Source organism: Malania oleifera, chromosome 9 (genome assembly GCF_029873635.1).
Source record: "Malania oleifera isolate guangnan ecotype guangnan chromosome 9, ASM2987363v1, whole genome shotgun sequence".
Taxonomy (NCBI): domain Eukaryota; kingdom Viridiplantae; phylum Streptophyta; class Magnoliopsida; order Santalales; family Ximeniaceae; genus Malania; species Malania oleifera.
In genome coordinates, this window is record NC_080425.1 from 39,309,229 (window position 1) to 39,337,094 (window position 27,866).

A 27,866-nucleotide genomic window follows, 5' to 3' on the forward strand; every position below is an offset into this window, starting at 1 on the left:
AGTCGCCTCTGCTAGCTTCCAAGCTCCTTGCGAAACCCTAGATACCTAGATTGTGTGGACACTCTTCTTTGATTGAACAGCTATGGTTTCTGGCAATGAAGCCCTACTGCTTCAGTGGCAACTCACACCCACTGCTGAAGTAGGTTTTGGCTTTCCCATTCTCCTCGCTTTGATTCCATGCTTGTACATGACTTTTTACCATCGGTAATTTTTCCTTCCATCACCACCTGACTCCACTGGGAGCCGAAAGACTTTCTTCACCTTTGCCTTAAATTTTGAATTGACAAATGAGCGAAAGACTAACAAGTTGAGATTTATCTGGAAAATTAGAGTAAATGAAGTTAAGTTTGCATTAATGAAAAATGGTGAAGCTATAGGAAGAGATGACATTGTAATTGAAGTTTGGAAATGCCTAGGTGATAATGGAATTACATGGTTTTCTGATTTATTAAAAAAAAACTAAAAATGCCATGGTGGAAAACCACTTTAATACCTATATACAAAAATAAAGGAGATAATCAAAATTGTAATGACTATCGTGAATTGAACTTATGAGTCAATTGATGAAACTTTGGAAAATAGTAAAAAGAACAAAGACTTAAGACGAGGGTTTTAGAGAATCAATTTGGTTTTATGTTGGAGAGATCAACTGCAGGAGCTATATATATTGTATTTTTTTTTGTAGGAAAAGAAAATTCATTAATAGGGAAACAATTTACAAGGAGGGAGAATAAGAAATCTCCCTAAAAAATCTGGAATAAACTAGAAAAAAACTGAAGCAACAAAAATAAAAAATCAAGCCAACCAGTTCTTGCAATCCCTATTTATATCCTGAAAGCTAGCTTCCCTGAAAATTCTAAACCCTACACTCCATAAAGAAGTCAAAAACTGAGTCTTTTCCCACACGAAAGATGAATTCAACTTCTGCCCAGAGAAAAAAAAAATGTCTGTTAAGTTCCAACTATAAACCCCAAAAGCTGCCCTATCTTTCCTTCTGCCAAAGCCAGCTAAAGAAGTGACTAACAAGTCTTCCACTGAACAGGGGCATACCCAACTCTCTTCCATAATACCGAAAAATTTATTCCAAATCCTCCATGTAAAGTCACAATGCAAAAAGGGATGGGAGGTTTTTTTGGAATTCCTATAACAGAGCATGCAAACATCTAGAGAAAGATCCTTCAAAGTTCTCCTAATCTGCAGCAAGTTGTTGGTATTAATTTTGTTAAGCACAACAAACCAAGTAAACACTTTAATTTTTGGGGGAACTTTAACCTTCCAAATAACAGGATAAAGATGGAAGGTAGAGTTTGAATAGGTCAAAAATTCAAAGAATGATTTACAAGAAAACACACCTGAATGATCCAAACACCAATAATGAACATCTCTACCCAAGGATAATCTGCAATTGTTCAGTATGGACAACAAGGAAGACTACTCCACCATCTCTCTATCATTTAGAGGTCTCTGAAATGAAAATTCCAAGAGGTCTTTTGTAGATTCTTCTATAGAAGCTATATATTTATTAGTAAGGTTAATGAACAAGTTTAGGACAAAGAAGACATATCGACACATGATTTTATTAACCTTGAGAATAGGGAATGTCTATGTTTTTTCCTACAAAAAAGGTGAGTATGCAGTGGTTATATGGATGCCATTAAGGATTTGTATGATAGTGTAATGACCAGTGTAGTCTAAGGAATCTTCAATTACAATACGTTCATCAAGGGCTGCTTTGAGTCCCTATTTTTTTGTGTTAGTGATGGATGAACTTCTGAGAACTTTACAAAATGAGGTTGCATGATATGTTGTTTGGCAAGTGACATTTTTTTGATTGATGAAACTATTGGTGGAGCAGAATCTATGTTAGAATTATGGAGTGAAGCTTTAAAATCTAGAGGTTTTAAGATAAGTAGGAATAAGATAAAATATTATTATGCTTTCTCCCTTTAGATTCTACCACCTTTGATCAATGTTTTATCTCCATTTTTTAATGCATATATCTAACATGAATAAAATTTCACCTAGAAAGAGATGAGGGATTGATTTTGAGAGGAGGGGAAAAATCTTTTTATTTCAACTTTCCTTGGTTTTTCATTGTAGCAGAAGAGCAAAACGTTAGAATGTATCAATGATAAATTTGAACTTGAAGACTTGGTAAAACCAGTGCTGAGTCCTGATGGATGAACAATATGATGACCTTTTGCAGAATCTGTTGAGATTAGTAATTGAAGCCCTTATCTAATCATGGGTTTGAACCATATCTGAATAGTTTGATGAACAGAAATTACCAGGTAGCTATTGTAGGAAATTTGGTGAGGAGAACTATGAATAGCTTGTGTTAAGAGGGAAATATCGTTTCAATCAACAAAAAAGAAAGTTTTATTTTCCATGAAAAAGGTAGATTTTGTGGATAACTGAGAAAACCAACTGTCATCTCATCTTCATCTCTCTGTTGTAGGAGGAAAGCTGACGATTATCGAAGAACTGAGGTTCGTCGTCTTTTAAAAAATATTAAATCCATGGAACCCCAACAACTTTGTCATTGTATGATTGCTAGTGGATGCCTTTGGTTGATTTATATCAATGGAAAGGATACCGGTTAAGGAGGTTATTTAGGTGTGTAGTGTATGAGGCAGAATAAAGGTGCTTGGTTGGAAGAAATTCTGGGAAGCTATGCTGGGATCAGTGAAGGAAAGTAACCTAAGTAATTACAAGCTGTAGCTGGTGCTTCAATTTGGTTCTTTAAATGTAGGCAGCAAACATAGGCATGAACAATAGTTTGCTTTTTTTTTTTTTTTTCTGCCTTTTTAATTTGAGAATTGAAGCTCTGTCTCTCCAACAACAAGCGAGTTTGGTAGGGAAAGGAGGATATACTGGAAAGCAAAGCTTGACCAAGCAGGCTGTGAGGGGATTTGAGAAGGGAGATTGGCTTTTGCTGTAGGAAAAATTTCAAATTTGAATTTTGATTCTGATGAAGCTACTCACAGGGTGTATAAGTGAAATACCCACTAGCTCAGGCCCAACATTGAGAAAACCTAGGGCAACATGGCAACCAACCCTGTGGAAATGATATTTTTAAGAATAAAATGAGGGAACTTCATGGGCTGCCAAAGGGGTGAGCTCAATTTACCTATAGGAAGACGCTCAAGGGGATCCAAATTATACGAAGTGTCTTTTCCAAGGCATAGACTTGCGCACAAAATGTGCAGGCGAAAAAGGGGAAGTCCAGTGGAAAATTAGTTGCGTCTCAAGGAAATACTTCAGATGGTATTTCAAAGTGCTGGATTTCAGAAGGGGGACTGATGTGTCCTGACTAGACTTTGCAAAGGCTGTTGGAGGTCTATAAGAAGTTGAAATTGGGGCTGGCAGCAGTGATAAAAAGCTACTGGGTCAAACGGAAGATCTACATGGGTGATGGATGAAGGTGTGAACTCTTCCATTTTAGCCTTAATCAAAGGAGAGAACTATGAGGGTAAGGGACTTCAGGCCCATAAGTCTAGCCACCATAGTAGTCAAATTGTGATTGAAATCGTGAATTGAAATTTCAATTTAGTGAATCATGAATCGTGAATTGAGAATTGAATCGAATAGTAAGGTTCTGTAAAAAATTTGAAAAATTGATTCCAAATGACATGCACTTATGTACAAAAAAATAAAATAGCAAAATACATTGAAATTTCAACAAAGATATATCAATCATGTTGTTAACTGGAATCACGCTTGCTGTTGAAGCAAGTTTTGTAGGTCTGACTCCAACCATGATCTATTTAACTCTACATATATTTATATAAAGGAAAAACTAGTTGTATACAAAAAGATTTACCATGATCTATCCATCCCATCTCTATCAAGTATCAAATTACATTAGTTTGCCACTGTTAGCCTTGGTGGCTACACCATCATTGTTTAAAGGGCGATCTTGGTGTCTATGGAAAGATTAGAAAAAATCCGACAACTTTCATGTTGATGGCTTTGACGGTTTCTGGAAAACCGTCGACGGTTTGCGTCAGAATTTCTGCCCTAACGACTATAAATGGCTAGTTTGCATAGTTTTTCATTGTTTTAAATTCCCAACGGCCATAAAACGGCTACTAGCCCATTTTATCCTATAAATACAAGTCCAAAGACTTGTTTTATTATCCGCTGTGGGGCACACATATATACTCCCGGGCTATGACGTCTAACAGCTACCAAACTATAAGTCTTAACACGTGTTATGAGATGTCATCTCCAAAAACAAAAATGATATTTAGAAGCTCACATCTCATATTCATAAAACAAAACAAACTAAACTCTAAACCAATTATAGAATATAGACTACTAATGTGCAATGTGGTGCTTCATCATTTATCATCTCATTCCCTTAATGTAAGTTCATCGCCGTTGCCATCGTCATCATCATCTTCATTGTCTACCACAATCATCTCTTCTTGTTCCTCTTCTTCTTTATCTCCTTCCTCATCATCAATCAGCTTTAACATCATCTTCTTCAACATTTTTGCCTATTCGTCGACAAATAAATCTCAGGTTTCTTGATCCTACATTATCATATAACATTATAAAATTATTAAGACATTTTTAAAGCTCCATCCTTCATTCATAAACTAATTACTTAGAGAGCAGCAAATTTTTCTTGCTATGCTTGACTCCTCCATTATCTTCAAAGCACTCATTCATTCATTCATGAAATGTCTCTGGTAGACAAAGGCCTTCCTTTTCAGTAATCCATTCATATATGACAAATAAATTGGATCATATGTCTCACCACTTTGTTGCATCATTGCTTTTCTTTGCTCTAGTTGAATGTTTTACTTAACAAAGACAAGAGCATTTAGTATTTATTGTTTCAACTGGTTCCTTTTCCTGGAGTGGACATAATGAAATGTGCTCCAATTTCTCTCACATCTTGTGGCATTACATGTGAGGTTAAGGACTCGTATTGCAAGTCTTTGAAGCTCCTTGCACTCCTCACTATAACTCTCCCACCATAAAGCTATACATATGATAAAAAAAAAAAATTAAATAAACATCATATCATATATATGGTTATGAACCAAAAAGGAAAAACTAATAATTGAAAAATTATCATAAAGGCAAGTACTAGTAGACAACTATCGGATTGATATAATACCAGGTTGTTTTTGTCTCTTGTTATGGTAGCCATGCTTAAACCGGACATCCCTTCGGCTTTTTTGAACTTCTCTAATTATTGATTGATCTTGATCCTTGTTTCAACATCTGGATGCATTTTTTCAATTGTGTTATATCGACTAATTTTGACTTCCATGTCTGCATTAAAGACATCACTATATTGCAACCTTCAAATAAAAGAAGTGATAAAGATAAATGCATAGTTAATAGGCTCACTGCTCACATAACATGTTGTCAAGTTTATTTAGTTTTTGGACACTGCAACTTACCCAGGATTAAGGAAATATCCTGTCACATGAAGTGGTCTATGGAGTTGCAAAGCCCATCTTGTATCAATGATGCTCCAAATACGATTATATCTGGTCTTTTGATGATTAAAGTTTTGGGCAATTTGTTTCTTTGCTTTATCCATGGCTTCATATAAATACCCCACTGCTGGTTTCGCATCAGCGTCAACAGGCCTCAAAACTTTCATAAATAGGCTCACACACTTCAAGCAATACTTTATTGCTTTCTAGAACTTATCATCACACAATAATATGACCTCCGCTTTCTTAGCTTTAAACCTCAAAGCATAGTGACACTTGACCCTCTCCTCTGATGCAGACATGGCTTGAAGAACAAGCTTGTTTTTCTATCAAAACTTTTCAATGTGAGAAAATATGTAGCAAACCTTGTAACCCCGACTCATCAAATTTTTTTTTTTCCTTGAAAACTCCCTAAACATGTTAAGCACCCATATGTGTCATAAGACACACACCTCCTTGGCCTTTTTAATTGTATTATGAAAGGTAGGGAAATATCCAATATCATGCAATTTTAAGTCAATGCAATGGGCTTTACATGATGACCAAAATATATGTTTCCTCTTCTCCATTAGCAGCTCACTGGCACACACATAAGTCAAGGCACTATATATCACCGTTTGAACCACATTTTCCCCTCCAATCTCTTCCACTAATGTGTGAAGCAATTTATACAATATAAGCATCCTTCACCACACTTGAAACTGTCTATTGATTTGAGAAAAACCGTGCCACTAGGACTATTAATAAGAAAATTTATGAGATGCCTTTGTTTAGTGTCAGTCCATCCATCCGACATCGAAGTACGTCTGTTCTTTACCCATTCTTTCTTATATTTTTCCATAATTTCTTTGACACTATCAACTTCTTTCTTCACAAATGTTCCTCTAGCCTTATGATGAGTTGGAAGCTTCAATCCCTTTCCATATTCCCCAACCATATTCATCATTGATGCAAATAATGGACTCTTCACCAAGTTGAATGGTAAAACATGTTCATATAAAAACCAGAAAATGCTTTGAACCACTGGCAACCTATTTTTCACCAATCCATTCAAGGTTTGTTGCTTAAACTCTTTTCCCTTAACTCCTTTACCCTTAGTTACAAAGGCATCCATGGTGCCTCTTCTTTGCCCTCATATAATTTGAACTTTTTTTTCTTGTTATTTGAACTCTTCTTGAAAAATTTCTTTTTCATTGTCAACATTCTTTGGTTTTACTCCTTCCAAAAGATTCACAAATTTTTCCCTCACCTCTTTTTGATACCTCTTACAAGGAGCAACTTTATCATGATCTCCCACAAGAGGATGCTTCATTTTAATTATGCCACCCCATATTTCAAGCCCACAATAGTTGCGCTTCAAGTGCATCCTAATATCATTGATTGAGGAACAATGATCCCAAGTAAGATCTTCACTCTTTGTGTTGGGAATAGGCTTAGCACTTGAACTAGAAGCCATCTTCCCACACTCCAACACTCAAATAAGCATAAACTTTCCAATTCAAATTTTAATTTTCAACCTATAAATAAACAATGAATAACATATTCAAAAAATGTAAGAAAATACTAAAGAAGTATAATATAAATGTATAATAGTATAACTATATTGCTAATTTATTATAACTCTATATTCTTTAATAATAATAGCATAATACTATAATGAATAATTGAGTATTATAAAATATTACAAAGTTCAATAGGCCATTATAATATTCTGTTAAAATGTATGATTTAACAATAAAAAATCATGTATATGTTTTCTTTGAAAAAAATAAGAGAATGAATCAAGAAAATATTAATAAAAAAACTTAACTTTGTGGGTTTTAAGACTGTATTTTATGAGTGTATTATCAATAGCAATAAAGATACTTTATTGTGTTTTATAAGTTTTTAATGCATAGGCTTACTCTAAAGCTTTAACAAAAATAAGAATAAAAAGTAAATTAAAACTATAAACAGAACTGATTAAAATATAAAAAATTAATAAAATATAAAAACACATAGGCAACCAAGTAAAGTTACATACCTACACTGTACAGACGAGTATTTTTTTTTCTCAGCCAGCTGCTGTTCTGGTTCTCTGCAGTCAAGTGCCAAGTCTTCTCCTGTCATGAGATTCACGACTGTTTCACCAATGGCAGAAAGGTTAGAGAATAAGAAAGCCCAGAAGAGATGGTCTCTGGTCTTTATTCTATGGCAGAACAGAAGGATAGAGTGAAACGGTTTGCACTCTGCAGTCCTTCAAAATTCAATAATCATGGCAGATGCAGAACACAGAGGAATGGCTGAAGGGAAGGCCAAAGGTCTTGTTTCTTCTTTCCTTGGGGACAGAAGCTACATAAAGGGCACAACTAACTAAATCATGCACAAAAAATGGGGTAATAATGGGTTTTTCTTGGGCTTTGAAGCAGTCGGAGGTGGACGTCTGCCGAGAGCATTGAATTGATGAAATTGAACAATTTGATTCAATTCATCGATTCATAACTTGAATCATTTAATTCTCTTTCGATTCAGCTACATATTTGATTTCCCTAATGATTCAACTCGATTTCCTTCCTATTAAATTCGAATCGTATGATTCTAACAACTGCACTAGCCTCTTGCCTTTACAAGATTCCTTTTAAGGTCTAATCTAAGAGGCTGAGAGAGGTTTTGAGGGACAGTCAAATTGTATACATTTTGCTGGTGGCCAATGAGGTGGTAGCAGATGTGAGGATGAGGGCAAGAGGGGCTAATTTTAATATGGATTTTGAGATTCTGAGAAAGCTTATGATATGGTGAAATGTTTTTTTTAAATAAATATTTATTTTTTTATTTTTTTTAATCTTCTATATTTTAAGAATAGAGGTGATGATAAGGAAAGACATTGGGGCCGTGTGGAAGAATTGGATTAGAGGCTGCGCATGAGATCACTTATTTTTTGGTTGTTGTTAGTGGTCAGCCTAGAGAGTGGTTCAACTATTCAAGGCTTTATGGGCTTAGGCATTCGGATTCATTGGCTTTGTTTTTGTTTACCCTAGTAGTGTATGTTTTGAGCAAGATGCTTTTGCACAGTTGCACACCCATAATATGAGGCTGATTAGAGGTCTTTTAGGGAGGGAGGAGGTGGAGTATCTTATCTATGATACTGAGATTTTCCTTGCGGACAATGTTGTGAATTTTTGGAAGGTTATTATTTTTTTGAACATTTTTGATATGATTTTGGTATTAGGTATCAATTTATCCAAAAGTAGGGAGGTGGGCATTAATTTGGAAGGCAAGGTTTTAGAGGGCTTTTAGGCTTTGGTACATTGCATTTCCTTAGATTTGCCACTTTCGTATCTTGGCCTCCCCTTTAATGGCAATTCTAACTTTTAGCCTTTATAAGACCCGGTAATACAAAGGGTTGGTTGGAGGTTGGAGGGATTGGAAATGGTGTATGCATCTCTTTTTTGAGTGCCCATGAGTGTTGCTAATCACCTCCATAGGTAGGTGGTAGTTAGATGACCTAAATTTGGAGGGAGACTGGGACTTGGTCATACGCTTTCTAAAAACATCCCTCTAATTGGTTAACGATTGAGGAGTTTCCTATTAAAGGTTAACTCCATGTGGCACAAGGTGATAAAAATTATGTGGTTTTCGGAGCATTTGCGAGGGTATTATGAATTATTGGTTGTCGATTAGGTGGGTGAAGGTGGAAAAGTTTCTAGAGTTAGGGTTGGGATGGAAAGGTAAGAGATTCTCTGTGTCCATTCCTGGCAGCACAAAGGGTGATGAATGGCGAAGATTTGCAAGTGTGTTTTGTGAGCTAGCTAAGGAGTTATAGAAAGATTTGGGTGGTGTACTTGCAAATTGTCATCTATGTATCAGATTGTGGAGTCACATGGTGCTGGAAGGCAATATAAGTGAAGGCAAGGGTGTCGACTGTGAAGCTCTTCATGGAAATCGAGGTATGGTGGCTGAAAGGGAAGAGAGGTATTGTAGGTATGGTGGTGTGTTTCAGACAAAGAACTCTGAGCTTTCAAAGATAGCAGTTGTTGCTAATCAACCAGAATTGTCCGAGAAGGAAGCTAGGGTTTTGGGGGGGGGGGGGGGATGCAAAGGGAAATGGACCGGGAGGAATTCTCTAGTATTGGACTTGGCCCAACTAATTGAAAAGAAATGCATCTTTTTTTTATATTAATTGGGCCATTTACTTGAGCAAGCCGAAGGCTTAGGTAAATCTGAATTGGGCTCTAATGAGGAGTCTAAGGGAGGACTTCATTCTTCTGGCTCCATATAGAAGGTTAATGTTGAGAGTCAGGATGCTGGTTGGGGAAATGGAGAACCTGTTAAGTCAGTGTCAGATCTCAAGAATGGGAAGGTCTAGATTTCAGTCCCTCGAGCTCAGGAAATGAGTTGTTTGTAGGAGGATGCTAGACTTTGTTCCCAGTCTCCAGGACTCCAAATTTCAAATCAGGCTGACAAACTTTGGAACATACGCAGAATATTAATAGTTCAGAGTTAGAGTTAGATCGTGGTGTTAAAAATGTAACCAGCCTCGAAGAGAGTTCAAAAGGTGGGGTGTTAAGATGTCAAAAACCAGGAGCTATTTTTGGGGAGATTGATGTTGTTTTGTGTCCAATCTCTGACAGATTTGACTGTAGTAAGGTGTATGTTTGTTGAAAGGCAGCTCGTATGGGTGCTGAGATGAGGAAGGTGTTTGAAGAGGAGAGAAAATTTGGGTGTAATAGGGACAAAGTTTTTAAAGAGAGATTCTAAAGGAGAACTTAGTATAATGGAAGATTCTCTTATAAAGAAGGAGGGTGGGTGTAGCCATGGGAAAGAAAAGAAAAGGAGGTAAAGAAATGGGGGGATTTTTCAGATTCAGAAAGTGATAATTTTAGTGAGTTTGACTATGGTGGGGGGGGGGGGGTGATTGTTGTTGGATGAGCTTAAAAAACAATATAGTTATCTGATTCTTGCGATGAAGTGGGGGATTTGTCTTATGTTCATCCTCCCCTGTTGGAAGGTTTGGAGGGAGTTTCGATTTTTGAAAACGATGGTTTGGTCAGTAATTTATAGTGTAGGGATGGAATTTTGCGTATTGTGGAGGAAAGTTGATAGCATTGGAGGAAATGAAGTTCGCTTGCATGGTGACAAAATTCATAAATTGAAGGGGCAAAGGAATCAGCAAATTTGAAGAGGTCAGTAAGTTATGGTGGGATGGGTTTGAAAAGGGGTTTCCTTGGTTAGTTTTGCCTAGTTTCATATCATGATCTTTTGTTTCTTGTTTCTTTTTTCTTTTTCTGTTTTTTTGGTGGACTCCCTTGTCTCGCATGTTGTAAGTTCTTTTTTCTCCATCTAATATACTTTCTTTTATTATAAAAAAAGTATAGTATGAGTTTTAATGGAATGGGTGGGATACTAGGGGAAGGGGCATTGTTTCTCATGCAAGTTGCTGGAAGTTCATTTCCTAGGCTTTTCTTTGTTTTTGTTTTCTTTTCTTTCGACTTAAGCATTTCGGACTAGTGGAACAGGGTTCACTTTTGGGCGTATGCTTGAGTGGGTGAGGGCTTCTTGGCGTTGATGGTGCATGGTTTTTGTCGTGTCCTTATTCTTGGTTGGTGACAACCCACTCCATCCAAAATTTGATGGAGGTACCAGCAGGCCTGGGGAAGTATTTATTTTGCTAGGCCATCATTTGAAAGCAAGTAATAAGCCAGTTAAAAGAGAATATTCATTAAAACAGAAGATACATGCATATATTTCATAGTGCAACCAAAAAGGTGTTAGGTTACGTTTATTTTGTGAAGTGACTATTCCTAGGAATTTTTGAGTTATATAGGTTAGTTACAATTAGTTATATAAAAAATTATGTTGAAAACTATAAAGCAAATAACAATGCGAAACTTTTATGAGTCCATAACAAGAAATAGACATGGAATAACTACTCCCATATTTCACAATGTGAACGTCTATTCCTTTCTTATTGCATGTTGAATGAGATAATGAGGAACATACAAAAAAAATAGCTGTTACCTACATTCCCAAAGTTTTCATTATATTTCATCTTATTTCAAGGAATAACTATTCTGTGAACCAAATGTAACCTTACTTTCATTTCCAAGCTCTTTACATTGGGTTTTACTTAATATCCAAAATTTTTCATAAAACATAGGCTTTATGTTTTCTTGCCTATGTGTAGTACATGTCAAAATGTCGCTGTCTCTTTGGAAAACTAAGTCAGTGGGGGCTTTCCTTGAGTCCAATTGAACCCAACATTGTTGTAGTAGGGTGTGCAACCACGAGCTTAATCTAGATTCTTAGTTCTCCCTTGTTGATTCAAGGATTTCACTATTTTAAGATGTGATTTCTTTATATGCATGCAAAATCATGTTGTGCATGAACACATCCCTTATTCTAAGCTATTTATTAATAGAGCACAATGGAATGGCGATCATGGTGGCAGTGGGGGTGGGGGTGGTCAAAGTAGTGGCAGTGAGTGAAGAGGAATTGAGGAGCTTTGTGAACAAGAGTGGGGGAGGTGCCTTTCTCCAAGAATAGGAAGACAATGTTGAAAATTATTGTAGTGAGAGCAGAGAGCTCATTGGAGGGAGCTACCAGTAGAAGAGAGAAAGGGGAGGAGAGGGAGTGAACTCATAAGGGAAGCACTGGGCTGTAACTGTGGTGAGTTGAGAGGTTCTTCCCCAAGTAGTCCAATAACGTGCTTTTGGGCTTTGTTGATGTTTATGATTTTAGTAGTCTAATCGATGGGTATTAACTTATTTGTTGAGGGTTATAATGGTTCTCTAAAAAAGACGGGAACGGAATGGTGATTCCCTTGGGTTAGAGGCAGAATCACCATTTCCAAAAGGAATTAGTATTCAGACCGAAATATGATACCATCCTTGATTCTGCACCAAATGCAGGAATTTGATTCCATTCATAAAACTTGATACTGTTCCAGCTCTAATTCCGCAAATCAAGCGGTGGGTTAGAGAACTCTATGGAGTGAGAGCTTGGACATGGATATGGAAAAGCTGGAAAGACTTTTTCACTTTTATCAACTTTGAAATGGGGAATGCGTCAATGGGGAAAATATTTATATTTGGCATGACAATTGGTTTGTCCTCATTCTGTTCAGCACAAGATTTCCCAATTTCTTCAACTTAGCCTATGACTAAAATGCTATGATGAGCATTCCGCTGCGACTGGGACACTGTGGTATTTATCTGGGACATTCCATTTGTGAGGAATTCCCACGATTGGGAGAGTGATAATTTTGCAAAATTTTTGGCAGCCTATATAAAATTCCTTTTCATAACAACGCCAATGAACCAAAGTTGATATTTGACAAGTATGGAGCTTTCCAGTCAGCTCATTCTGCTTTCCAGTCAGGACATCCCCAAAGAATCTTCCTCTGGATTACCACTCACTGGTGGGTTACAGGGTATACTGGTTTGTACTGGAACTATTATAGAAGGAAAAATATTTACTAATAAAATTAATATTAAATAAAAATAAAAATACTTGTCAGAAGCTGAGCCTCAAAGCCGATTTCGCGCCTACGGAGAACATTTCTCGGTGCTTGTAGTCACTGCGTGCATGACCTCCAGGATTACTCAGCTGGCTTGGTTTTGTGTGCATTCACAAACACTAAAGCTATAGAGGATGTAGTGTCATTTAATTACCCAACATAATATACATCTCAAAAGAGGATAGAAGATAGAGTTGTTTTAAAGAAGAAAAACGTATATTGAAATGAAGCTGGATCACAGTATATATAGGTAAAATTAAATATAACTTCCAGCATCATAAATACGAAACCGTTAAAGTAGTTTAATATTTTAAAACGTTAAAACTAATGTATTAAATTTAATGTATACTTAATTAAAATAAAAACTGATGATTGTTATATAATATTTATTAAACAGATATTTTTTTTAATTTGAAACTTCCAACATTAATATCCACAGTTTGCACATGATAGACACTTGCACAATTCTTGGCCTTTTTGACATATTGTGTTATAGGTGATTCTTTTTGTCTTAGTTAGCATATGTTTGTGTTTGGGGCTTCCACTTTGCACCTTTTAGTGAATTTTTTTTTTGCCAATAAAAAAAGAAGTATAATACCAAGTGTTCTAGCATAATACTTGTGAAAAAGCAGTATTGTCCCTTTTATCTGTTAGATTGCTAGATCCAGTGGGTTGAGCTTTCATTATGTGCCTATTGTTCGTAATTGATTAATGTTCCAGATTTTTCTTCATATCCATTGTTATTGTTAATTCCGTGTACAATGTAGTTTAATGAATATTAGAAGGTTAGACTGGCTTAAACTTATTATCAATTCACTGCGAATCTCAATTTTCTTTAAGCCGTAGGTTGTCGTGACATCTGTTGTTCAGCTTAGTGGTCAAATCTATATTTTCCAAAAAAAAAAAAGCACAATTAATTTGCTTAAAAATCGTGCTTTCCACAAATAATTTATTCTACATATGGAGTGGTCTTCGAGTAAGTATAGTTATACAGTTTATATTTTCTATGGATTTATCCCATGTATATTTCTGCATTGAGTTCTCTGTTTTAGATACAAAGCGTGATCTTTGGAATCTTCTCTTCTTTTTTCTGGTGGATGATTGTTAAGAATCTATTGTCTGGGTTGCAGGTGTGACTCTTGAAGATCCTCACACTGAAGATCTTAACCAAGATGTTAGAGGGTTCATATTTTCTCGAATTCTGGTTGGTCAATTTACTATTAAATTTGTTCAGATTGCTAACATCAAGTTACAACTACTTTAATGGGCTGTAGTCGCTTTAATGGGCTGTAGTCGCTATTATTACTGCTTTAATCTCTTTCAAACATATTTATTTATTTTTTCTTGTTTATATTTTGTGCTTTTTATTCTATAAAACTAAAGCTTTTCTTGGGATTATTTCAATAAAAAATTGGACAAGATCTTTGCTAGAGAGGGTTTTTGGGAAAGGCGGCATGGTTGCGTTAGGGCGTGTTTGTTGAATGCCATCTACTCAGTCATTAGTAATGGTGAACCTAACGAGTAATATAATATAGGGCTTCTAGAGTGGTAAGGTTAGAGGATCATCTTTCCTTTGTTAATTGTTCTTGTTCTTGTTGCTGAAACTTTGAGTAGATTGATGGATAGGGCAATGGATAGAGTTTATGTGAGAGGGATTGGGGTGCGTGGCAGTGGTGCGGTTTTGTCTCATATTCATACTATTTCCTTAAATGTTCAGAGTCTTTTTTGAATGTTTTCACAATTCTCTAACTTTCTGAGAAGATTTCAGGTTTAAAATAAATTTGGGTAAAAGTGTGATTTTCCTATCTGTGCTAGTAATTTTAGATCTTTGAAATATTATCCTCCTTAGCTGGGGTTTGATATCCTAGAGTGGCCCTTAACTTATTTAGGAGTTCCATTTTTGTGCCGTGGGGGGGGGGGGGGGGGGAGGCGAGGGTGTCTTATGCATTTGGATGGTTGGGACAGTGCTCTGTTCTCTCTAGGTGGTTGTATTACCTTTATTTTAGTTTGTATTTCTAGTATCCCTCTTTATTATTTGTCCATTTTTAGGTAAAATTGAGAAAGTAATACGATATTTTCATTGATCTGAGGTCACGGGACAAGAGGGATCATCTAATTAGTTGGGAGAGTGGGCTGGGGGGTAGGGTCTTGAGAAATTGGTGCCTAAAAACTCTGCCATTATGGCCATGAACCCACAAGATCAAACTTGCTCTGATACCAATTTGGTGCAAATAGGTGTAGGAATAGAAGAAAAATATGTGAATTTAGAATAATATTTTAACCACCTTGTTTGAGTCAAATGACTATCCAAACCTGAAAATAATAATAAGAATACTGATGCGAAATTCCAGTCCTGCATATAACGCAATTTCCAGGCAGAACGGCAACTTTATCTCAAATCAGTACCCAATACAGGGTGATGCTTCACAGAGAATTAAGAAAACAATCAAGAAATATCAAGCCTAGGACAAAATGGACCTTTACTTTATAGTTAGAGGTGCAAGCACATCAAATCCGCACTAGATCTTAACGAGCTACTTGTTTTTTGGCACTGTTTCAGACTGGAGATCAAACAGTAGCGGTTTTCTGCTAGCTTCTCGTGCATTTAGCAGCGATGGAGGGATTGGTAGACACTGTAGGGGTCTTATTGTCAGAACCTAAGCCTCCAAATTTTCACTAGCCTTGCTGGTCTGGACCTACTGTGCTTTGCGGAGAAATCTTCTAAAAGACAAAAAGAATTTCCTGGAAAAGTGACTAAAGGCTCCTACTCATATGCACAAGGCTTCCAAGAGAAGCCAACTCCCATTTTGCAGTTTGCCCATAAGCCCTTCTGAAAACCTCTTATCTTCTAAAGGCCCACCAAAAATAACTCCCATCACAAAGTTTCCTTTGAATAATATACTGACCCCAAAAAGCTAATTTATCCAAAATAGATCCTACAACATCAACAACAACAAAACCAAGCCTTAGTCCCACTAAGTGGGGTCGGCTATATGAATCCTTTTCCGCCAATTTATGCGATCATGGACCATTTCTTTTGATAGATTCAAAGATATTAAATCCTTACTCACTATCTCCTCTCAAGTTATTTTAGGTCTACCCCTACCCCTTCTACTGCCCCCCACAGTAACTAAGTCACTCTTCCTCACAGGTGCACTATAAGGCCTACGTTGCAAGTGTCCATACCATCTGAGTCGTCCTTCGTTTATCTTATCTTCTATAGGAGCTACACCTAACTTACCACGAATATGTTCATTCCTTAATTTATCTTTCAATGTTATACCACTCATCCATCTAAGCATCCTCATCTCGGCAACTTTTACTTTTTGGATATTGTGTTTCTTCGTCACCCAACATTCTGATCCATATAGCATAGCTGGTCTTATAGCTGTCCTATAAAACTTCCCTTTCAATTTTAAGGGTATTCTACGATCACATAGAACACTTGAAGAACTTCTCCATTTTACCCAACCTGCTTTAACTCTATGCATTACATCATCTTCAATTTCTCCTTCAGCTTGCATAATACATCCAAGGTATCGAAATCTACAAGTGCTATTTATTTTTTCATCATCAAGTTTAACTTTGTCTCCAATATTCCTCCTATCATTACTAAAATTACATTTCATATATTCTGTTTTATTTCTACTTATCTTAAAGCCTCTAGATTCCAAAGCTTCTCTCCATAATTCTAACTCAGCCTCTACTCCATCCCTAGTTTCGTCAATTAATACAATATCATCTGCAAACAACATACACCATGGAACCTCCTTTTGAATACTCTTAGTCAATTGGTCCATCACTAAAGCAAAAAGATAAGGACTCAAAGCAGATCCTTGATGTACACCTATGGCAATTGGAAATTCTCTAGTTTCTCCATTTATAGTCTTTACACTAGTCATTACTCCATCGTACATATCCTTAATGACATCGGTATACCTACAACATATACCCTTTTTTTCTAAAACCCACCATAGAACTTCCCTAGGTATCTTATCATATGCTTTCTCAAGGTCAATAAATATCATATGCAAGTCCCTCTTCTTTTCCCTAAACTTTTCCATTAATCTTCTTAAAAGATAAATAGCTTCTGTGGTAGATCTCCCAGGCATAAAACCAAATTGATTTTCTGAGATCTTAGTTTCTAACCTTAATCTTTGTTCAACTACTGTTTCCCATAGTTTCATCGTATGACTCATAAGTTTAATTCCACGATAGTTATTACAATTTTGAATATCTCTTTTATTTTTGTATATAGGTATTAAAGTACTTTTCCTCCATTCATCTGGCATTTTCTTAGTTTTTACAATTGTATTAAATAAATTAGTTAACCATATAATTCCGTTATCACCCAAGCATTTCCAAACTTCAATTGGGATGTTATCTGGTCCCATAGCTTTCCCATTTTTCATCTTTTTTAGTGCAAACTTAACTTCGTTAACTATATTTTTAGTCTTTTCCTCATTTGACAATTCTAAATTTAAGCCTTCTATTTGGTTTTCGTCAAACAACTTACTGAAGTAACTTCGTCATCTTTCTTTAATATCTTCGTCCTTAACCAAGACAGTATCATCCTCACTTTTTATGCATTTTACATTTCCTTAGTCCTTGTTCTTCCTTTCTCTAGCTTTAGCAAGTTTAAATATATCTCTTTCCCCTTCTTTTGTACCTAATCTATCATACAAACTATTAAATGATCTATATTTAGCTTCACTAACGGCCCTTTTTGCATCTTTTCTTGCCTCTTTATATTTTTCAAAGTTATCGCTGTTTCTACATTTTTGCCACGTTTTATACCAAATTCTTTTTGTCTTAATGATTTTTTGTACATCTTTATCCCACCACCAACTTTCTTTGCTATTTGAGAATCTTCCCCTTGATTCGCCTAAAATCTCTTTTGCTATCTTTTTAATAGAGCTAGCTAATCTATTCCAAAGAGTATTTGAATCTATCCCATCCTCTAAGGTCCAATCCCCATTTTTGATCATTTTATCTTTAAATTTTATAATATTTTCTCCTTTTAGGTTCCACCATTTAGTTCTCCTACACTGGTTTATTTTATCATTTTTCTTCCATTTTTTAATGCATATATCTAACACTAAGACTCTATGTTGTGTGGTTAGACTTTCACCTGGAATGACTTTACAATCCTTGCATGATACACGATCTACCCTCCTAGTTAAAAAAAAATCTATTTGACTTCTATTTTGTCCACTTTTAAAGGTTATTAAGTGTTCTTCTCTCTTCTTAAAGTAAGTATTCATATACTAAAATCATATGACATAGCAAAGTCTAAGATCATCTCCCCAGACTCATTTTTGTCTCCATATTCATATCCTCTATGTATCCTTTCATAATTTTTATTATCTCTTCCAACGTGTCCATTCAGATCTCCTCATATAAATATTTTCTCAGTCCCTGGTATGCCTTGTATAATACTATCCATATCTTCCCAAAATTGTCTCTTAAGATTTTCTGCTAAGCCAACTTGAGGAGCATAAGCACTAATGATATTTATTATCTCTTGTCCTAATACCATTTTGATTTTTATAATTCTATCCCTTACTCTAATTACATCCACAACGCTATCTTTTAAATTTTTGTCTATAATAATGCCTACTCCATTCTTATGTTTTTCTTTTCCAGTGTACCAAAGTTTAAACCTGATTTATCGATTTCTCTAGCTTTCTCCCCCACCCATTTAGTTTCTTGAAGGCAAATTATATTAATTCTTCTTCTAATCATTCTATCCACAATTTCCATGCTTTTACCTGTAAGTGTCCCTATATTCCAAGTTGCTAATCTAATCCTAGTTTCTTGAACTAACGTCTTTACCTGCCCACGTCCAGAATGATACAGGAACCCTCGCATATTTGACACCGTACCCGGGCGCCGACACGGTGCGTCGCTTCGAGGTGACGACCTAGCCCATCCTCGCCCACTTTTCGCTACACCCGGGTGGTTCAAGTGCAAAGCGTCGCTCGTAGGGGACGCCCCAGCAAATATTTCGCTACAAATTTTGCAAATTACAGAAACACCTCCTGCAACTATAAATAACAACATTTGATATAAACAAAAAATTACATAAAGATTGCAGACTTGCATCAGATCATCAGAAATGAGTCATCTCAAAAGGTCTTCTCATTTAGGAAGTTTTGACTTCTCACTTGTTCATTTAATCTATTTCACTTAAGAATGAATTTGCAACATATGTAACTGAGACTCATTGCTTCCATTTATACTCCAAAATTCTGTCAATATATTCCCTACATTTGAAAATTGTCCATAATGAATCAATAATATTCCATAAGTTTAAGATTTGAATTTTGTTGTAAGACAAGAAGCAAGCCCTTGGGAAGATCCTTGTTGGAGAATAATTAAGATGAATTGGATCAAGGGATTGTCGGGTTTAGTTAATATTTTATTATGTGTGTACTTTATTAGTATAGTATTATGTGAATTTGGGGGCTTTTTTGTAATATTTATGTATTATAATTTATAAGGGTATGCTTGTAATTTCATGTTGTTTTAGGGTTATATGTGTAATTCACGTATTAGAGGCTTTCTTATAAATAAGCTTTGTAGATTTAGGTTGATGAATTTGAATTTGAAGTGAAACGAGAGTTTCCCCCTTGGATCTCTTCTCTCCTCTCTTCCCTTTCTCTTTAATTTCTTCTCATCTCTCCCATGGCTGCAGATCCTTGATGCTGCCCCTGCGTCATTTGGTATCAATGTCCAACGATGATCTCATTCTTCCATTTCATTTCCTTCATCTTCTCCTTTCGCTCTTCGTCCTTCTATCCTCTCTTTCTGTAACTTTTCTATCTCCCTCCCTGCTTCTTCTTCCTTCTTTCTCTTTTTCTTTCCCTTAATTCTCTTTGCTCTCACTCAATCTTCTTCCTCTTTTTCTTTTCAATCCAGCCCTCTATTCCCCTTTGTGACCATCAAAATCCCGCAGAAGCCGCAGAAGCCGAAAACCAGCGTACTTGCACTGTTCTGCAACTTTTCAGAAAAATTACAATCATCCCCCTGTTTCAAAACACTAATTTCCAGACACTGCCTTGCAATAACACCACTGCCATCAGAAACAGACATCACTGAAAGGCTTACCTGCAAAGTTTCATTGCTGTCCGATAAAAAAAAAAGCTCCACATGCCGGATGAAGATTTCCCATCTGGCCCTTTTAAATCTCTCACTTCCTGTGCTTTTCTCATCACATCACCACCACCACCATTGCAATCCTCACCTCCTGTCTACCCTTGCCTGAATACTGCTGGAGGACCCTTGCTGGAGCCTCACATGCCCCACGTGCTGGCGACACGCGATTGGAACTTTGCCACTCTGTTATGTTATTTCTAGTGTTGCGAGGAATTGCCTGGCGATGATATTTGGGTTTCTTCGATGATATTTTGATCTGTGATGTGATATTTTGCTTGTAGACTTGATACACGCAACTTGCACTGTTCTGCAACTTTTCAGAAAAATTACAATCATCCCCCTATTTCAAAACTCTAATTTCCAGACACTGCCTTGCAATAACACCACAGCCATCAGAAACAGACATCACTGAAAGGCTTACCTGCAAAGTTTCATTGCTGTCCGATAAAAAAAAAAGCTCCACGTGCCGGCTGAAGATTCCCCAGCCGGCCCTTTTAAATCTCTCACTTCCTGTGCTTTTCTCATCACATCACCACCACCACCATTGCAATCCTCACCTCCTGTCTTCCCTTGCCTGAATACTGCTGGAGGACCCTTGCCGGAGCCTCACACGCCCCACGTGCTGGCAACATGCGAGAGGAGGAACTTTGCCACTCTGTTATGTTATTTCTAGTGTTGCGAGGAATTGCCTGGCCATGATATTTGGGTTGCTTCGATGATATTTTGATCTGTGATGTGATATTTTGCATGTAGACTTGATACTTTGCAAAAAAATGAGATAATTTGTTACAAAAAGCGAGAAATTGTTGCTGCCAGCAGTGGACATCAGTTTTTGTTGCTGCAATTTTTTGTGTTTTATAAGTGAATTTGTTTCATTTCTGCATGATACTCAGGATTAAAGGTGACTTGAAGATAGCATTTGAAAATTGAGAGTCAACTTGTGGTTTTACATGAATAGATTGGGAATTGTGACCAATTTGTGTTAAGGACTTTTGGTGATTTATAGTTGCAGATATGCAGTGGTATATGTATAAATCCAGCAATATGGTGACAAATTATTGGAAAAAGGAATGGCATGTATCATACCTTCAAGATTTTTTCACACCTTTCTCAAGTGTGGAGGAAGTGTTTGCCAAATCATCATTGATGTAAGATGCCCTATGAATATGGTTTCTACAAATGGATCACCTGTATGCAACTTCATCCAGAACCTCACCTAGAGCCTTATAAGATTTCTTGGATTGATAACAGTACCTTACATGTTTATGAAAGATGTATGGTTCCCATCCAAATGGGTGACTATTTTGATTTTGTTTGGTGTGATATCATACCCATGAAGATTGGTCACGTACTTCTTGGTGCTCCTTGGTTAAATTATTTGGGCGTGACTCTAGGACATGAGAATACATGTCTTCCATTATAATGGTAAGAAAATCATCTTGAAGCTTGCACTACCAACCAACCAAGACAAAGAATTTGTTAGAGTTTGTCAACTTGAAGACACTACACTACTATAGGGAAGGAAATGCATGTGTTTGAAGACATCCAACGTTTTTCAGACATTCCTATTGTAGAAGTTGTCATTCCCGATGAGTTCCTTGATGTCAATTCTCAATTCAAGTCAATGGTGCTGCCAATGTAGCATGGTTTCTTGTCTTACCCTAGTGCTTGATTTCAAAGAGCAATTTGTCGTCTTACTTATGATCCTAACATTTTAAAATTTGAGGCCTAATTTTTTCTAACTGGGGGAGATTCGACGTAGTAGAAGAAGCTAGCCCTTGGGAAGACCCTTGTTGGAGAATAATTAAGAAGAATTAGGTCAAGGAATTGTTGGGTTTGGTTGGTAGTTTGTTATGTGTTTAGTTTAATTAGTATTGTATTATGTGTATTTGGGGGCTTGTTTGTATTGTTTGTGTATTATAAGGTCTTTGTAACTTCATGTTGTTTTAGGGGTATATGTGTAATTCATGTATTAGAGGCTTTCTTATAAATAGTGTGTGAAAGCCATGTAGAAGTTAGGCTGATGAATTTTAATTTGAAGTGAAATGTGAGTTTTCTTTTTTGAATGAGTTATCCTCTTTTCCCCTTCCCTCTCTTCAGTTTCTTCTCTTCTCTACCAAGGCTGCAGATTCTTGATGCTGCCCTGCATCAAATTAATTTCCAGATAAGAAAAATTGGATCATTTAATTTTTGTAGATGTTCTCCCTTAAGAAAAGGAAAGGTATGGTTGCCTAGGAATAAACAAAGAAATTTTCTTCTTATCAAATTGCAGAAAATTTGAATTTAAAATCTTTCCAATTTATGGTATTAAATCACATTTGAGAAAGTTCTCAACTAGACCAAAAGATATAAATGTAAGTCATCTGAGTAAGAAAGGAGGACTAGAAAGGAGGATTTAAATGAAGTCTCCTTAGACCCTTAAGGAGGATTTAAATGAAGTCTGATTTATGAAGTGATGGAGGACCGTCTACATCCTATAGGCCACCCATTTGGCACACCTATTTTAGGTGTAGATTTTGGAAACTGTACTTGTATTAGGATCTCTTTTGTATTGTTTAGTGACTTTCTTTGGTATCTGTAGTTATATGTTTAGTTGGGGTTATTTTGTAAATATGTGTTGGTAATTGTAGTGGGTATGAATGCTGGACATTTAAGTTATTGTACAGTTGCCACTTGAAATCAGAATTGCTGCAGTTTCCCTCTCTCTCTGCCCCTCTCTCGCAGGTTCCCCTTCTGCCTCTCCCTTAATCCTTTCAATTTTTTTATCTCTGAATTTACAATTCTCTCTCTATCTCTGAATTCTAATACTCGTCCTACATCATGAAGATTAAAATAAAAAAAATGTACACTATATATTATTTAAAATATCAGTCAAAAGCACAAATAAAATAATGTTTCAATTGTGCATGGTAAAAATTTGCTTTGGCTGTGAGTTCAGATTGAGTAATCTCATGCAATTCTCTCCCCTAGTTCTCTCAATTCTCTCTTTATCGCTGAATTCTAATACTTGTCCTACATCATGACGATTAAAGTCAAAAAAAGAATGTAGACTATATTATTTCAAATTTTAGTAACAAGCACAATTAAAATAATGTTTCTATTATAAATAGTAAAAATTAGCTTTGACTGTCAGTTCAGATTGAGTAATCTCATGCAAATTATAGGGTGATGCATTTGCCGATACCAGAATGGGTAATTTCATCCTGCTGCCCATCAAGGCAATATTATTTGATTCAAAAAAACTATTTTAACGCATAAACATAACACATGTTTTGTTATCATCAGAATCAAATCCTTGGGTCAAAGGGCACAATTAATTTCTGTAAGCTGTGTTCATTCTGAAAGTGCAGATTTTAGGTCATGGTTACTGTTTTGTTTGAGATGAGTTTAATTGGTTCTAATTTTTATAAGATCAAGGAAAACAAGATAAATGTGCAAAATTTTGGAAGAATTTTAAAATGCGTTGTTATTTTGAAAGAAGCTTGAAAATGTATTATAATACTTGAGAAAATAGGAAAGAAAAAATAAATTAATGCAGATGTAAAGATGAACTCATCAATCAATAAATTGAAGATATTGGGGCTAATATGTTCCTGGCATGGTCGTTCCCTTTATCATCAGTGCGAATGTACTTGCTTTTACACTATAGTGCACATTTACGGTTTCTTTTGTGTTGGCATAGAGAGAATTCATTAAAGGGCAACAAGGAGGTGGCAGCCATGTACAACCTTGTATCAAAAGAAAAGAATCACCCATAATACAAGATGTAAAAAAGGTTTGGAATTGTGTTTCTATCATCTACAAACCAATATACCAACAAGTTTGTATGGTAGTCCTATCTTGATAATAGAGAGCAATGTCGCTGATCCTGCAATGGCTATTCTATTTCTTTCCTTCCACAAAATCCAACAAATTGCAAGGGAAATTAGATTTGAGGCTTTCCTTCTTTCCTTGCTTGACCGAATGCCTCTCCACGCTCAAATTTTGTTCTCCACTGTCTTAGCAGTTGCTGATGCCTGATCGGAGCTGTGATTAGATCCCAAGGTTTCTGGTCCTAGAAGAGCGCACGAGGATATGCTCAATAGACCAGCATCTTCCTCTCACAAAAAAAATATCTTTAGACCAGACGCAGACTACTTTTCTTAAGGTTGTTAATTGTGAGAATCTTCCCAAAAATTTCCTTTCAGATAGAAAAATTAGCCTTTGTTGGGGCAGGTGGCTACCAAATAGGTTTCCAGGGGAACTTGCTTCTGGTTTATGCAGGAGAGGTAAGTTTCCCATAGACAGAGCTGACGTTATAGCTGCCAGTCATTAGCAAAAAATTGTTTTTGTTTTTGTTTTTCAATTCAAGGAAACAAAAACCATGAATGATTCTGGTTGGGTAAATGAAAATACTGTCTCTTTTATGGAATTGTTTTTTTTTTTTTTTTGGAAATTTATAGGGGCTTGCAATTTCTAATAATGGTTGTTTCCTCTAGAAATAGTCCTGACTATGTGATCATTGTAGTTTAGATAAATTTAATTAGGTACAAGCTATGAACCTTGTATTGACAGGGCTAATAATTTTTTGCCTCTGTATGAAAAATAAACATGCAGGAACGCAAACCTGAGCTGGCGTCTGAGATAATGGCTTTTAGGGATTATCTTTTGTCGTCATCAATATCAGATACACTTGAAGTTTGGCAATTGAAGGGTACCTGTTGATATAGAACTTAATTTGTTTTCAAGGTTCTGTTTTGGATAGAATTCTGAAATGGGAATGTGGGCCAATTTTTGACAGATTTAGGACATCAAACTGCACAGAGGATAGTTCATGCCTCTGATCCTCTGCGGGTGATGCAGGAAATAAATCAGAATTTTCCTAGTGTGGTTTCTTCCTTATCCCGCATGAAGGTAGATCATCTCTCTAGATTTTTACTGGTTCAATGGAGTGTGTCAAATTTTTCAGAATATATTTTTATGTTATTGCGTCTCGTAATTAATGTGCATAAATTTTAACTTTTTTCAGCTCAATGATTCAGTTAAGGATGAAATAATTGTGAACCAGCGAATGATCCCTCCTGGGAAGTCCTTAATGGCACTGAATGGCGCTTTAGTCAATATTGATGATATTGACCTTTATATGTAATGATTTTTCTCCCCTTTTTCTAAACAATATCTTTTTTCTGTTTTTGGTACCCGTTTTCATGTGACAAATTACCCAATTTTTCTTAAATCTTCACTGTGAATCCATGTAGATATGAGGTTTGTGATTTTTGTCACTGTTGATATTATTTTTATTATTATGTTTTGCTTGAAATTTGATTGCTTGAGATTATATTTTTGTGTATCAATGATAAAATGTTGTGGGAATTCCATAGCCTCTTAATTTACATTGAAGCTTGGAAATTTTGTAGCGTGGGTTGGATATTTTAATGCTGGTAGTTTTTGCTGTTTATTGGCAATGATTTAAAAGACGAAGCATAAGGCGAGGCGTTTTAACCATTAAGAGGCTATGCTTAGGCCTCAAGGCGTTGAGTTGTAAGCCTTTTGAGAATTACTTTTTGATAAAAATGTGTAAATAAACAACACATATTTTTAAAAAATAAAGAAAAATTAGGAAAGACACAAATAAAATATAAAAAAGAAATTAAATATAATTCGTAAACTACTTGTTAGATTCACTTAAATTCATTACATATATCATGGCAAGAGATAGGTATAACTTTACAAAGTTCAAATTATTTTCAAGAGTTAAGATATAACACTCAATTAATTTGGAAAGGTTGAGGTTCAAGAGTTTTCGGAATCAACTTATATTACGACATTCCTTATATTTAAACAGGTGGTTAAAATTTTCTAATCAAATCTAACTTGAGAATCAAACTCCCAAGATGCATAATCCTCAACTTAAAAGGCGCAAAAGGTGCACCTTCTGTACAAATTTATAAGCCTCAATGTGTAATGCATTAGCCTTTTTGGGATTGGTATTTTAGATTGAGCCTTTTAAAACATTGTTTCTTTGTCAATTATTGGAAACTTTTGGTGGTTTTTGGTGCTTCTAGGTGAGTGATTGTGCATGGCTTGCATTTACAGTCACTACTAGCAGGGAAGATTTAGATAACATCATTTCTGGATCTGAACATGGTTTGGGCTGATTCCATATGCCTTATATAATTCAATTAGGTGGTGTTTGGTAATGGATAATTAACTGTAAGAATCAGAATTGGAATGGTTGATTATCATTCCTAACATTTGTTTTACGGTAATCTTTTTCCGATTCCCGTTCCATGCAAGAATGGGATTCCTCCTTTTACTTACATTTTGATTCCTGACTTTGATTCCTGATTTTTACTCTGGAATCAAATCCTAATTCCTGGGAAACACTATTTATTATAATATGATGATTTATATAATATAATATATATTACATAAATTTAAAAAATAAAATTAATATTATGATATCATTATTAATATTTAAAATATTATTATATATTTCAAAATAAATATTGAACCATCATTATTAATAATTTTTATTATATATAATAACATTATAACATATAAAAATTAATAGACCAATATTAGATGCTAAAATATTACAATATACTTATGGTATGATTATTGATTTATTATACTATTATTTATAATCATAAAAATAAAATAAAATAAAATATTATTATTATCATCAATTATAAGTACAAAATAATATTTAATCATATAGTATAAAAAAAATACTATTGTATATTAAATATATGCAGACACATATTATAATGTAATATTATATATAGTATAATAAAATATATATTATATAAATATAAAAAAATATTAATATTATGACATCATTAAATATAAATATATAATATATTATATATTATAATATAAACATATTTTAACCATTATTATTAATATTTACATTATATATATTATATAGTAATGTTATAACACATAAAAAGTAATAGAATAGTAGTAAATTATAAAATACTATGATGTAATTGTGTTATGATTATTTATTTATTATGTTATTATGTAGAACCTTAAAATAAGATTAAATTAATATTATTAAAATCAATAGTACAAATATACATTAGTAAATTTTACTAATTATATAATATGCAAAAAAAGAATAAAATACTATTGTGTAATAAAATATCATGCTATGGTAGTTGTTTTATTATACTGCTTATTAATATTATTAATATCATTAATACAAATATATAATAGTAAATTTTACTAATTATATAATATAAAAAAAGAATAAAGTACTATTGTGGAATAAAATATAATGCTATGGTGGTTGTTTTATTATTATAATTTTATATTAAATAATAAATTATGTTCTAGTGTTATAAAATACGATATTTTTATTTACATGTGATAATTTACATATTAAACTATAATACTTATAAAATATAAGATAAAATATACCAAACACTATAATACAATTTCGATTTCAATTCTGTGTAGAACCAAACGTGAGAGAGAAATCTAGCATTCCATTTCCGTTTCCAATGAATTCTGATTCCGATTCCAACTGCGAACCAGACACTACCTTAGTGGAACTGAAATATTTGCTCAACCTGCTTTCCATTTTATGCTGTTAACTGGTTTGTTTTGGGCCATGCAAACTAAGTCTAGTGTTCAAAATTTAATTCTTTGCACAAATAGTCCTAAGATAGCTTGTGCTCATAAAATAGAGGAAGGTTGAGTAGTTTACGGCCTATTATTAAATCCTCTTGGAACACAAACCCTGCAGGTGCTCTCTCCTAGCTGCATAG

At 35.0% G+C, this 27,866-nt stretch overlaps 1 protein-coding gene across 1 annotated transcript in view; it reads left to right on the forward strand.

Annotated features, from left to right (window-relative positions):
• The window catches only part of LOC131164609 (UDP-glucose:glycoprotein glucosyltransferase), a 133,680-nt gene that overhangs the window by 35,086 nt on the left and 70,728 nt on the right, over nucleotides 1–27,866 (forward strand). Inside the window, exons 5-8 of the mRNA XM_058121914.1 lie at nucleotides 14,085–14,158; nucleotides 24,709–24,805; nucleotides 24,893–25,005; nucleotides 25,121–25,236. Coding sequence (XP_057977897.1) covers nucleotides 14,085–14,158; nucleotides 24,709–24,805; nucleotides 24,893–25,005; nucleotides 25,121–25,236 — 400 coding nt within the window. The remainder of the gene's footprint in view (nucleotides 1–14,084; nucleotides 14,159–24,708; nucleotides 24,806–24,892; nucleotides 25,006–25,120; nucleotides 25,237–27,866) is intronic.